This window comes from Dipodomys merriami, unplaced genomic scaffold (assembly GCF_024711535.1).
Source record: "Dipodomys merriami isolate MVZ:Mamm:240054 unplaced genomic scaffold, mDipMer1.0.p SCAF_15, whole genome shotgun sequence".
In the NCBI taxonomy this organism is placed as follows: domain Eukaryota; kingdom Metazoa; phylum Chordata; class Mammalia; order Rodentia; family Heteromyidae; genus Dipodomys; species Dipodomys merriami.
The window spans coordinates 7,456,760-7,471,377 of NW_027202826.1; the positions used below are offsets into that span (position 1 = coordinate 7,456,760).

Genomic DNA, 14,618 nt, shown 5'->3' on the forward strand with positions numbered 1-14,618 from the left:
TTCTACCACTTGACCCGCAGTGCCACTTCTGGCTTTTTCTGTTTATGTGGTGCTGAGGAATCGAACCCAGGGCCTCATGCATGCTGGGAAGGTGGCTCAGTGGTAAGTCAGAAACATTTTGACAGGAGTTTATTTGAAACTTATAGCTGCATGGTTAAGGATGTTGATTTGCCTAACATCGCAAGATTTTCATCAACTGAGGTATATTTGTAAATAAACCATGTTACTATGGATATTAGAAAGAACTAGGTGTGAATCTCAGCTTGGTTTCTCAGATAAAGATCTTGATCATGTTACAGTTATGACCACAACAACCACAAAATGCAAAATATTCAGTGAATAGCAACTATAAAAATGATACAATTATTGCTAGAGAGGGAGCTTTTAAAAAATTTCCCAAAGGAATGACAGAACTCCCAAACATCCCAAATTATTTTAGATTGCTCTAAAAGCAATACTACAGTAAATCCTTCTATTACAAATCATATGCTCCAGTCAGCAAATGCATAGCCCTATAGCCAGCAAAGTCATTCATATAGCAACTGAAATATAAACAATGAATGTTGGTGGGTCAAAGATGGATGTAGAAGCTAGTCTTCCCTCAGAAGAGGAGAAAAATCAAACATTTTCCTACAGAAAGGCTACCGATTATTTGTGCAAGTTCAAGGCCAAGGTTAAAATGTTATACCAATATCAATTCCCGCCTTTCTATATGCAGTGCACAGGTGCAGCTGGAACAGCATATTATATGGTATAATCATTAAATTCATTCAACCAGACCTTAGAGAGTTAAAAACATATATTCTGAGGAACAGGACTCTTCGGTCCAAAGAATGAGAATGAAACAGTGCAGAATATTTGTGTATCAAGGTGATTTGAGTTTCCAACTGGGGACCCGGAACTGTTAACACCCAGGTCCCCTGACAACTGTCCAATTATGTATATCACACTTGGCCTACTGTTTGCCCTAGAAGTAATCAATAAAGGATTTGGTTGAGTGAACATAGATTTTGGCTGAACCAATGCATGAAAACTTAATCATTTACTCAGGGAGCAGAAATCAAATAGGGCAGATATGAAACAGTCACCGAGGGGTTGGTTGATTGTCCCACTAAGTTTGTGGGCCACAGATGAAAGTCATCAGGCAAATGGGATCGGTGACGGGAGAAAATGTAAAAAAGCCGTTCTTCATTTCATGAATTAATAGGGATGTTTTCATGTAGTTTGGAGGTCATTTTTCGGAAATCTCGCATCAAAGCCTGGATGCTCCATTTTAAAGAATCTATATAAAATTACTAGGGCATGTCACTCCTCTCAAGAAAGAGGAAATTAATTTTCAGCTATAACAGAGAGGTAATTTTCACCCTTGAAACTTTGTACTGATTGATTTAAAGATCTCCACTGTGGAAAGTTTTCCAGGAAATAATTTAACTCGAGTTTGCAAGAAAATTTACAGTTGGTATGAAATAAACCCAGAGGAGGGTCTTGAGACCACTGTGTCTCCAACACATTTTTTTCTTTCTTGGTGGCATTTAGATTTTCTCAAGTAGTTGTCCTGATTGGGTTGAGGAGTCATGGCATTTCATTAAATGAGTTACTTCAATAAATGAGAATATACATGAATGTGTGTGTGTGTGTGTGTGTGTGTGTGTGTGTGTGTGTGTGTGTGTGTGTGTGTAAAAAAATCGAGGCATTACTTTCTGCATTTACTTAGACTGTCCGTGTAGGAATAATATTTACTTGGTAGATTTTTCAATTCACCTTTCCTTTGTTCATCAAGTATAATTCTGGTGTTTGAATAGTAATGTCATAGAGCAATTTTGAGGAAGTCAGCTACAGTCCTCCACTCTACGAACTGAGCTATCGAAGGGATGTGTCATAACATCACTTCTTCTCTTATACCCTCACTTGTATTCCAAGTAAGGAGGAAAAAGACACTGTAAATACTGATTTTCTTTTATATTTAAACCCTGTGCAGTGAATGTTATTCAGGTCAGTAGCAAAAACAGCACGACTTGTTCACTGTTCAAGCCTTTCTTAGTAGCTAACACAGGATCTACATTCTAACATCCACCAATGAGCAACTCCATATGACCAAATTCTCAATCTGGAGATAAGGGGCTGTGTTTTTCAACTGAGGGCTTACAATAAATTCTCATAACCATTTTAGAAGCTTCCAGCCTTAGAGCGAATTCACCTCTCATGCACGCTCAGCTGACAGCCCTCACCACACTTATCCTAGTCATGGCCATCCTCTTCCATTTCCCTTAAGGAGATAAAATATGTTTATAGAGATGGGGCTACCATTAGTAAACTGGCACAATTGCTTGGGTTAGGAAAAAGAGATTTAGAGGTGATGCTAACCTTCACACACAACTTGATTTATTTTTTTTTACCTTCCACTACTGTAATTTCAATTATTTGGGCTGTGGTATTTTTTTTTTGTTTTGTTTTTTGTTTTTGTTTGTTTTTCACTGGCTGGTAATCTGAGAACAGTTTAGGACTATGAAAGAGATAATGCGTGTGTGCATGTGTGTGTGCGTGTGTGTGTGCGCGTGTGCGCGTGTGTGCATGTGTGTGTGAACAGATGTTTAGTGAAGAATGTCAGACCCTTGAAGCCACATTTTCTAAATATGAGCACAAAATTCATATCCAAGGATTTGCTTATTTCATAGACTTGGTTCAATAAAGTGTCTCTGATAGCCAATTGGGGCCATCTACCTATATGGAATTTGGGGTTTTGAAACATTTGCCAGTCAGCAGATCATAATTTTGAATTCCTTGCACAGGTAGTAAGAGAATACCAGTGTTCCCTATAGCCAACCATGGGGTCCAATGGCAGGTTTGCAGTGGATGGCTTAGAGCTTTGAGAACTTTCCCCTGGGCCTCAGAAGGAGCAAGCTCACACTCTGCTGTGGGTAACTGAACATTATGAAATTAACAACTCCTGTTTACCAATCCAAGCACTGACAGCCTGATTGTTCATTAGTAGAAGGCAATGTTTGTAAGTGGGATTAGCTTCTCTTAGGAAAAAAAGGGGAGAGGGAATAGAGACCAATCTTCTAGCTCTGTTACATGTTTGCCCCTAAGGCAAGATGCTGTGCTATTGAGTTTGGTTGGACGAGAATTGTCCCCATTCCTAAAAAACACACACTGGACATCCTGATCCATCAGATAGCGCTGTATCCTTCCCCTCTCCCAACGCCAAATAATACCCCTGCAGCCAAAATTAAAGATTAGCTGCTGTTGTCACACGTTTATCTGATAATTGCTTAACTGGATAGAAAGAATTCAAATTTTGGAGTATTTGACTAAAATATTCCAGATGAGATACAAAGTGAACAAATGAGAATGACTTGAAACCAACCTCATGTCTCCAGAAGTTTCTTTTTCTTTTTGCTGGGCCTGGGGCTTGAACTCTGGGAATGGGCACTGTCCTTGAGCTTTTGCTCAAGGACACTTAAGCCACAGCGCCACTTCTGGCCTCTCCTGAGTTTTTGTTGGAGATAAGAGTCTCAGGACTTACTGGCCTGAGCTGTCTTTGAACTGCAATCCTCAGATCGCAGCCTTCTGAGTAGCTAGGATTACAGGCTTGAGCCACTGGTGCCCGGCTTAGAAGTTTCTAAAGTAAATACGAACACCATCAGCAACAAAAGGGGCCTTCTAGAATCTGTCCTTGGACACAGTAAGTACTTAGTATTTCTAAAAGAAAAGACATATTTTCCCCTGGAGTTTTACTCTTTAGTTTTTTATAAAACATTTTGTATTAGCATATGGCAGTTGTACAAGGGAGTCTGTGATGTTTTCATATATGTGTAAAATGTACCTATCCTGATCAAATTTCACCTCCTCTATCATGTTCCCTCATCTCCACTCTCTGCTTCTTGACAAAATTACAACAGGTTTCACTGTTCTGTTTCCACACATGCCTATCGTAACCATATTAACACCCACCAGAACCTGCTCTACACTATTATCATTCACTTTGTTTTAGTGGATACTAATTGTACAAAAAAGGGATTTTACCGAGACATTTTGCACATGCCTACAGTAGAACTGTCTCTTTAGATTTGTGAGGACATATGGAAATACCATTTTATAAAAATTATAAACAACTTTATTATTTATTTATTTACTGCTCTGCACACTGAGCTCAGCTTTATCACGCCCAAACATGATGTTGACTCCATTCATTTTCTACTAACTTGCAGCAGTGATAACAAGTATTTAATAATCATAATTTAATAAAAATCAACTACACCAAAGAGCACAGAGCTGATTTCCTCCACATAGACATGAACCTGAATACTTACCAATCCCTTATTTCAATTTCAACTTTGCATTTTAGAAAGGGATAGCTGGGCTGCTGTTCTGGGAACTGCACCATCTTTGTTTGGGGGGCTACAACACTCCCTGGTTGCTTGCCTTTCTTAGCGGTGGCTCGCCCTTCTTTTCTGAAGTAAATATCTATATCCCTTTGTATCTCTATATCTATCTTCCCAAACCACTTATCCAGCCATGACTGGGTTTTATTTTGTCTTTCTTAGGGCGCCTTGCATGTTATCAGCAGTGATTGTAAACAGTGATTACTATATTAGCAGTGGTAGTCCTTTAATAATCCCACTTTCAACTTGCTAGGCACTTCAATATGAAATTCCTTTCAAACAACAATTTTGCCTTGAAAACGCCACCTTTATATATCAAAATGATATACACATGGGAGGAAATTTGGAGTTGACACAATCTTTATCTATTACTGCTATTACTCGAAACACTGGAACAAAAGCCCTTGCCTTGAACAACTTATCGTTATTCTATCTTGGCTTAAGTCTGGTTGCTACAATGGATGATGCAATGGGACATAACAACTACTACAAAATAACGGGCGAGGGGGAATCATTTATTTTTCCATCAACCACTATGCCATCAGAAGTTGTTCATGTGCATTTTGATCATCTTCTATTTTAAATGAAATTGGGAAGATTGGATTTTTTTTCCACCCAACTGTGTATCTAGACATGCTCAAAGGAGAGATGTCTTAATGGATGAATCATGGTTGAAACAAATGGAAAGTTTCCTCCAAGTGGAGCCCTGGAAAGGTTATGGCAGCCAGAGCTACTGAAGCATACAAGGCAGTGCACTGTGTGTTCTGGGCTGTCTTAACCTGGGAGCTGTGACCTGATTTCTACCCTCGCCACTTGCATCCAAGGTCACGGTTAAACTTAAAAAAAAAAAAAAACACTGAAAATAATCTGAAGGAAGAGTAACGAGGAGCTTGCTGCGTCTTTTAAAATACCATATTGGTTTAAAATAACTTATGAAGAAAGGGTCACTTAAGAAGGACACTGCTTAAAATTTAAGCAAGCAGTAATGGAAAGCGACAGACCTCAAACAATTTAAGTGTTTCACGGTTGAGTGAATTCACAGTGACAGCAAGAAGGGGGTGCGCTAACTTACCACTGCAGGACCTTGGCTATTGCCTCATAGGCTCTCCCAAGGCTGAGATCATCGTCCTGTTCGGTAGAGATTTGGCTGTAGGTGTTCAGGTCCTAGGGAGAGAAATACATATTGAACAGAGCCTGCCCCCTTCCACTGATGGTTCATTTCATAACAGGAGAGACTGAGATTAACAGCTGTTTTTAATGTCTCGATGAAATGTTTTTTTTCTTGATTAAAAATTCATGTTGGCTCAGTTTATTTTTATCTATAGTATAACATGTACCATGGCAATCTCTTTGAGCCATGACAGTGAGGTCTTACTTTGGTAAAAATAATGATTCTCTTGCACCATCCCAAATCTGCCAATGTATAAAACTTAGGTGTGAATAAATAATTGAATGGCTTCCAACATTATTTTAAAAGATGGGACTATTAGCTAAGGTAATATAAGGCAGATTATAATGTTCTACAATGCTAGTTTACATACCACTTTTCTTTCTATAAATAGCGATTTGAAGAGCATGAATTTAAGTGACAGGCATTCCTAAATCTATCATTTTATTAGATTCATAGCTCATCATGAGGATATTGTGTGATGAACACTAAAAATATTTCATACAAATGTACTTGATTACCACCAATCTCCTCAATAATCACAAGATTACAGCTGCCACAGCCAAACATATGATGTTAATTTAATTTAATACTGACATCATCTGCATGCTATAATTTTCCTCTTTTCTATTCCCCCCTCCCCTTGCAACGGCCACAAGGGGGAAAAATATACATAAAACAAAATCCCTTTCCTTTCTTCCTTTATCTTGACTTGACCCAACCTATTACACACATGAGGACACAGGAAATCTCCAAAGACCTCTATGGAAATCCGTTCTGCGCATCTTCTAAGAAAGAATTGCTGAAAGTCATTTGATGGTATTTGAGGGGAGCCAGTGGGGGGAGGGGCCCATATGGGCCCTGTGTACTAATGACTGCCTGCTTAGATAGCCTAGAAGGCTTATGTATTAGGGCAGGACTGGCAATCACCTTTACTTCTCTAAACTTAACATGTGGGAAATAATTTTAGGGAGGTCAGGGTGCTATCTCATAAAAGTTATTTTTAGTGTAGTTTCCTTCAATGTCATACTGATGTTAACATTTACTCATGGGTGTATCTTAACCCTACTAACTCCAAACTCATTCCTACTAAGCCTGCAATGGTAAAAATTAAAAAAAAAGGGTGTATCTTAACCTTACTAATTCCAAACTCATTCCTACTAAGCCTGCAATGGTAAAAATTTAAAAAAAATTAGTTTTAATGCACAAATAATAATTGTGCCTAATTTACATTTTAGAGTCAGTCAAGCAGAGATTAAAATACTCATTGCCTCTCTAACTTGTTTTTTTTATTTTTTAAACTTCAAAAGGTAGTATGAGGGTGGGGGTCATAATTTAATATGCCCATCCGAGTGGACTGTAAGCCAAAGAAACCTTTCCTCCCTTCAGGCTGTTTATGAAAGGCATGCTGTGACAGGCCTTTCTGTCACATCAGCAAAAGTTTAGCACAACTGTTGTACCTACTATTTATAGTAGGTAAGGTATTACCTACAAATTAATAGGCATTGATCGACACAAATCAACTTGAAAAATTAAAGAGTAGAATCGATTTTACAAGTAATACTTCAAGTGAGAAAATGCAGTGTGGAATGTTGAAGTATTGTTAAGCCATTCTCTGTGTTAGAAGCAAATCTATCATCTGGTTGTTTAAAATCTATCATTGCAAATCAAAGAGAGGAGAGAATAAAGAACCCCAAGGTATAAAATATTTTGATTGAAAAAACATGTATCTTTAGAGTTTATAGTCAATGGAGTAATAGACCTGTGCTAAAAGGGAGAGGGTGCCACTGAGTTAGCATGACACCCTGTAAACTTCAAAGTGCCTGCAGCCATCAATAGTGAAAAAGTCACCAAAGTTGGAAAAGTCAGTTCATAATAATCACTGAGTGCTCCATACCTTGGGACCCAACCTCCCAATAACTCCAATGAGCAGTGAAGATGCAGCTTTGAAAACCATTTCACTAGGCTTTGAAATGAAATCAGTATACTTGGGGAAACTTTTACACATAATATCCAGGTTCTTAAAATGAGATAAATATTGTTGGCCTCTATAAACCAAACGAAGTATAGTCAACATTGAAAATGAACATGTGCAAAATGTTTGGAAGAATTAGTTGCTGTAAAAGCAAGTTGTAAAGTTCATCAATTTCTTTATTCAATAGCTTTCAGGTAGACATTGTACTTAAGTCAAGATTGTTACCTGCCAAGAACCTGAATAGGATACCTATCTGCCTATCTATTCTCTTTCATCTATCTATCTATCTATCTATCTATCTATCTATCTTCCTACCTATCTATCATCTATCTACAAGACAGAGAGTAGAAAAGTATCTTTCTAAGAAGAATAAGAATTGAACCTGGATTGGAATAAATTTTGTGCTTGAGCTTTAGCATATTTAAGGAGAAAACAAAGAAATTCTTGGGTCTAATACAATTAGCATTTGATTATTTCCTTTTAATGTATATAACTACTAGTTTACACGGAACAAAAAAGACAACAGACTTTTGGAAGAAAAGACAGTAGCCTGGTGTTTATCTCTCCTTCTGTCTTTTTATGACCCCATTGCACTTCTTTATTTTAGACAAGATTAAAACACAAACAATTGCAGCAATCATGGCCCTGAAGCTCACACTTACAAACTTAGTTTAAACCTCTTTGATGATTATCATGCCACACTTAACTTTGCCAAATTGGACAGAAAAACTCCTCAGTACAGCTGGCCACTTTAAGACAACACTGTTCCAGCTCATTTGTTTTAAAGACAATTAAAGGTAATTGTAGAGTCACATGAAGTCATAGGAAATAATGACGAGAAGATCTGTATACACTTCACCCATGGTCGCCAGCTCATGACTTCCCACATGTCTACACAATGGTATTGCATCCAGGAAATGGGCAATGGTGCAATCTGTCAATCCCACTCAAAGTACAGCAGTTTTACACACACTTCCTTGTATATGTGGGTATGTTTTATGCTATTTTATTATATGCGTATCCATTCATGTGATTAAAAGTTCAAAACACAGAGATTTCCACTACACAGTTCCCCCGTGCCACCCTTCCCATTCCCAGTTCATTTTTCACTTTTTCTGCTTAGAAGAGGGGGTAGGGGAAGAAAAGAGAATGACAGAGAAATAGTTTGGTTCTTTTTCTTGAATGAAAAGTCTGCCTTGTGAAACCCAGTGAAATATTTGGCATCTGTTCCCTACTCTTGTGGTGTATCTGCTTTAGTCTGGCTATTTGTAGTTTCCCAGCGAAATATCCCCAGCTAAGAAACAGAAAGAAACCAGTGGGTTAAACTCATTCATAGTTCCATGTGAATGATTCAGGCATCACTAAGTCTGCCAGAGAAACTTTCAGCTTCAAAAAGAAAGAGCTATTTCCTTGGTATTTTATGTAATCTAACAAATACAACTTCCTTCCATCCCTCCTTTCCTCCCTCCCTTGCTACCTTCTTTCCTTCCTTCCCTTCTGTCCCTTCCCTCCTCCTTTCCCTCCCTTCTTTTCCTCTATTTCTGTACCTTCAGGAGAAAGATTAGATCGGATGCCACACCTCTACAGGTAACTTCTTCTATTGTCATTGCTTCTTGTTATTATTCTTTTTAGAACTTCAGCTGGGAAGGTGGCTCAGTGGTAGAGCGCTTGCCTTGCATGCATGAGGCCCTGGGTTTGATTCCTCAGCACCACATAAGCAGGAAAAAAAAAGCTGGAGGTGGCGCTGTGGCTCAAGTGGTAGAGTGCTAGCCTTGAGCTGAAGAGCTGAGGGACAGCGCCCAGACCCTGAGTTCAGGCCCACAACCAGACCCCCCCCCCCAAAAAAAAAAGATTAATAATAGAACTTCAGAACTAGTGTGCCATGCAAGGGACTCTTCCAGTCCACTGTATTAGGTATGACAGCTAGATCTAAAATTGTGTCTCTACTTCTAAATGCATTACTCCTTAAGAGAATAAAACTTACAGTCATTAAAAGGGCTATAAAAATGGAGTCCAAAGATGTAGAATATTTATGTATGTCACTACGTAGATGTTGAGTGTTCTCTAGAGGACAAGCCTTGCTGTAGGTCCTAGAACCTAGAAGATTCCCTGCCCTTTGTAACCAACATTGCATTTGGACGAAGAGGAGACAATTGGCAAGAATATATATCTATATATATATGCATATATATATATATATGCATATATATATAGATATATATATGCAAGCAAGCAAGCAGATTTCAAACTCATAAGCTTAAAAAAATACAGCCAGGAGTGGCTCATGTGAAAAGAGAAACCCAATAAACTTTAAAGGGATTGGGTCAATAGTATGGGGGTGGGGGGAAGGTTGAACAAATGTTTGGAGATGAGAACAAATAGTACAAAGCAAAGAAAAGGGGTTTATCAGGATACAGAGAAGTGACACTATTCAACAGAAAAGCTTGCTGTAAGTGACAAGCTTTCAAATTGTAATTACAAAGATTTGCTTATTGTTGGGACGGCAAGGTAGGTCATCCATTTCCATCCTGTTTATTCTGCACGCACAAAAATACCTAGGCCTCTGCAAAATTGAAAAAGAAAATCACAGTCTGTTCTGGTACTTCCTGGGAAGTAAGCATGTGTGGTCACATTTAAGATGGTCTGGAGAGCTGTCTTCTTTCCCAGTATCCCAAGTTTTCAAATATCATGTGCCTCCTTAATGGAGAAGAAATACTTTGCTTTTTCCTCCTGGCCCCTCACTGTACATGCACAATTGATACACACTACCAGATTACCCAGGCCAGGGACTCGAAGCTTCAGTGGCTTTGACCACCATCATTCCTATGTGAAGACAATCCGCAGATGTACTATATGAAGTAAGTTCTAGAATCTAGCTTCTTTGAAATGGGCATATTGAAGCCGGAAGTGGTGCTGTGGCTCAAGTGGTAGAGCACTTGCCTTGAGCTGAAGAGCTGAGGGACAGCGCCCAGGCCCAGAGTTCAGGCCCCACAACCGACAGAAAAAGGAATGTGAATTATGAATTTAGATCCTTCTTTGCTTCCTCTTTTAGATATATTTTTCTCTCTATGTTCCTTTCCCTGTTACCCCACCCACACCCCACTTTCTTGCTTAGTTGAATTCAGTCATGACTCCTACAGAGGTCAAGGACCAGGCATTGGAAGGGCCTTAAGGGATAATTATCCAAATATCCCTGTGGATGTCCAACTTTTATCCAAGTATCATAGGTGAGGGCAGGTCACCTACTGAGCTGAGTGACGGGTTAAGTAACAGAACCTCTCTGAGCCCATTTTCCCTGATGGAAAAATCTACATTAACAAAGCCTGCCTTGGGAGGATGTTACCCGTTCTAACCGGATGTGTATGTTCAAATATACTTGCAGAGTAAGGAGCCGACTGAAGCAATGACTTAAGTTTTCCCTAGTGTTATATACCCTATCAGTTCTCACATGAGACTTGTTTTGACCCTGCTGACGTATATCTGGTGACATTTCAGGTTGCTATAATGGCGATTGTGGTGCTCATGACTGGCACTTCGTGGGTTAAGACCAGGGATGCTAGTAACCCCCTCCAATGCATACATACCACCCCCATAGCAAAGAGTTATCAAGCAATGCCACTATTGAGAAACTCTGATCTAGCCTTCGCTTGAACAATTTTCCTGATTGGAACCCCTTCCCTTGGGAGACAAGCCACTCAATCACTGGAGAACGACACGAGACAACTATTGGTTAAGTGGAGGCAAGATCTGTAACTCCCACCTGCTAGCCAAGATGGTGTATTGTAGGGCAACAAGACAAACCTGTCCATCTCCATGTCACAGTTCTTCTAATATTATACTTCTAATGTTACACTCATAAAGCTATGTAGGATGCTCTGGAACAAGCAGGAAGGAAACCCAACAGCTTTAGCTACCTTCAAACACTTTATTTCTAGTTTTGTCCACTAGTATGAATGTACCATGAGAATCTAAACAAGCCTACCTGGGTCAAAAATCATCTATAAAATAATACATGGCATCCAACATATTTGTCTCTAAACAAGACGTTACAAGGGCTTAGGGAGCATTGTTTTTAACCTCCTCTCTCCTTGCCCACCGTAAAAGGAAGTCCAGCTAATATTTTGCCACAAACCCGTAGCCCAAATACCAGATCAGGTTGTTTACTAACAAAAGTCCTGTATCGCTCTCAATGTATAGTACCTTACCTGGATGGAGTGAAAAAGGAATCAATATAAATTTATAGTTGTGCAATAATGTAGAAATAATTTTAAAACATCAAGTTTGCCATCTTGTGCTTGAAATCATTGTCAAATCTTATTGGAAATACATTTATTCTGATTTCTGGCAATCCAGCCCCCTGAGCCTTTTCACAGTTGGTGAGCAGAGAGGGTATTTCTGCCTCATTTACAGTGTCTTAACAGGAGTCAGACAATCAACCACAACATTAGTTAAAGAAATCAGTGGCTAATGATTTTTGACAAGCTCTGCAGTTATCAGGCTGAGGGACGGACAAGGCAGGGTGGGCAGCATCAGCAATGGGGAGAATTTTATTCGAGCCAGCAATAGGCTTTGGGAAAAGATGCGGAAAATAAGGGTAAATAAAAATGCCCTCGCACCTCGGAGAGAGCCCTCATCTGCTTTTTGAAAAGAGAAGAATTCCAACACGCAATATGTACTGTGATCTTTTTGTGTGTGTGTGCGCAGATATGGGACCTTGAATGAACATGCAGGAAAATGGAGTGTGCCACTTTGTAAACTAGATAAAAGGATAAAACTATGATTTTTTTGCAGCCTGGTGATGCTACCTTCTTAAGTTGAAAGCAGTCAACTTTACCCATTGGAGTGTGTACTCTTTGTTCTGGAAATCTCACATTCGCCACTCAGACCATCTGTTATGTGTTGACTGCTAACACTGCCCAATGTGTACAGCGGAGTCTGCACCTTCTTGGGCACAGAAGAGCTGAGTGTGGGGAAGAATGGAAGGGGTGACATTGATCGACATGCACTGTACTCATAAATAGACATGCTGAATAGAAACTCCAGGATACAATTACTGACAGATAATGAAAAATAAGTTTGAAAAAGAAAGAGCTATATGTTCACAAAAACATGAATTCTAGTTTCTCCTGGGCCATACCTCAGCATGGGGCTTTGGTCAAGTCTCCTGTTTCCTTGTGCTTAAGTTTTTAATTCTGGACTATGATCAGGTTGGATCAAATGGCCTGGGATTCGCCCTTTTTAACTATGCCTTGAATTTTAAGAAATCATAATCCACTTTGATATATTTAGTAATTTAAAATATGCTTAGTTGTTTTGAATAATTTATCTTTGGCTTAGAAAATCCTTATCCATTTATTTATTTTTTTCTTTAAACTTTTTGTAAGGAACAAAATGAATCATCTCAGTAATAGATTTTTTTTTGTCAGTTATGGGGCTTGAACTCAGAGCCTGGGCTTTATTGCTCAAGGCTAGAGTTCTACTATACTGATCCATAGTACCCCTATCAGTTTCCTATTGGCTAACTGGATACAAGAGTCTCATTGTCTCTCCTGCCTGGTCTGGCTTCAAACTGTGGTCCTCAGGTCTCAAAGCCATTACAGATGTGAGCCACTAGCACCCAGCAATAATAGAATTGGTATTTTCCCATTTTCTTCTCATCTGAGAACTCTTGCATATTCTTAAAAGAACTGCTTTTTAAAATATGTGCCTACAGTGGAATAAATGGCAGCTAGTAGGGAGAGTTAAATTTATAAGGCTAATTAGTTAATACTAAGCAGCAAATAATGGAGTGACCAAGGAACTTCAAAAATAGCAAATTTTTGTTTTGCAATCAAGAAATTTTTAAGCATTCAATGAGGATTCAAGATTGCTTTTATATTGCATAGCCTGAGTTAGAACCATGAACTCAACTTACCCATGGAAAAAAACAAGCAACTTGAGGGGGTGGGGTAGGAGGTTGGGGTAGATGAGGGGTGGGGAGAGTGACAGAAAGGGTGACACTGATTAAGATGCTCTGTACTAAGTGATATGTTGAAATGAAACTTTGTTGTACAATTACACTCCCCCACAAAAGCTCAAGGGAACTTTATGTTAAAAACATATCATATGGCTGTAAGGAGAGAAATATATCTCAGGAAACTAAATTACTGGGGGCCAGTGGTCCACAACTGTAATCCTAGCTACTCCGGAGGCTGAGATGGCAGGCTCTCAGGGTTCAAAGGCAGCCTGGGCAGGATAGTCCATGAGATCTTCTCTCCAATTAACAAAAAGCCAGAATTGGAGCTGTGGCTCAAGTGGTAGAGTGTCAGCCTTAAACAAAGAGGCTAAGGCATAGCACTCAGGCCTTGAGTTCAAGCCTCAGTACCAGCAAGCAAACAACTGCCCCTAAATCCAATATATAGATACATCTCAAATCTTAAAATAATGACACACAATTCCACACATGGTTGGTAAGTTTTTCTTGATGATTACAATCTATCATTCCACACTGCCATTTCTAAAATTGGTCATTGCTGTTGTGTGTCATGGTAAAGAGAGACATATTTTAGAGCATCTTAACCCTAAATTCTTTATTGCTCCCTTCCATATCATAAATCAGAAAGCACAGAAATATTTATTTTAATGATAACAACAATAATAATAATTATTATTTTGTTGGCATGGGCTTGAACTCAGGCCCTGGGCACTGTCCCTGAGTTTTTTTTGCTCAAGGCTAACACTCTACCAATCTGAGACACAGTTCCACTTCTGATTTTCTGGGGGCTAATTGGAGATAAGAGCCTCACAAACTTTCCTGTCCAGGCTGGCTTTGAGCCACGATCCTCAGATCTCAGTCTCTTGAGTAGCTACGGTTACAGTTGTGAGCCACTGGCGCCAGTGAAGCATGGAAATATTCATAGTGGGTAACCAATCATAGTGTGAGTTATATTTATAGTTCCTCACTAGAAAAATTTCCCTGCTCTTAACCTCTTGCTGAGGAAATCCTTTGGAGGTTTAGTTTCGTATTTGGCTGTGAGGCCCTTGACCAAAAAGGGTAGTAAATTTATGGCCAGTCTAGCAACTGCAAGGTAGCCTGATATAAAAAGTTCTG

At 39.2% G+C, this 14,618-nt stretch overlaps 1 protein-coding gene across 3 annotated transcripts in view; it reads right to left on the reverse strand.

Moving 5' to 3' along the window:
- Ttc29 (tetratricopeptide repeat domain 29) overlaps positions 1-14,618 on the reverse strand; it is a 478,601-nt gene that overhangs the window by 48,967 nt on the left and 415,016 nt on the right. For all 3 annotated transcript variants that reach the window (XM_070022169.1, XM_070022170.1, XM_070022168.1), the window contains one exon: positions 5,458-5,549. In XM_070022169.1, the coding sequence (XP_069878270.1) occupies positions 5,458-5,549 (92 nt within the window). The remainder of the gene's footprint in view (positions 1-5,457; positions 5,550-14,618) is intronic.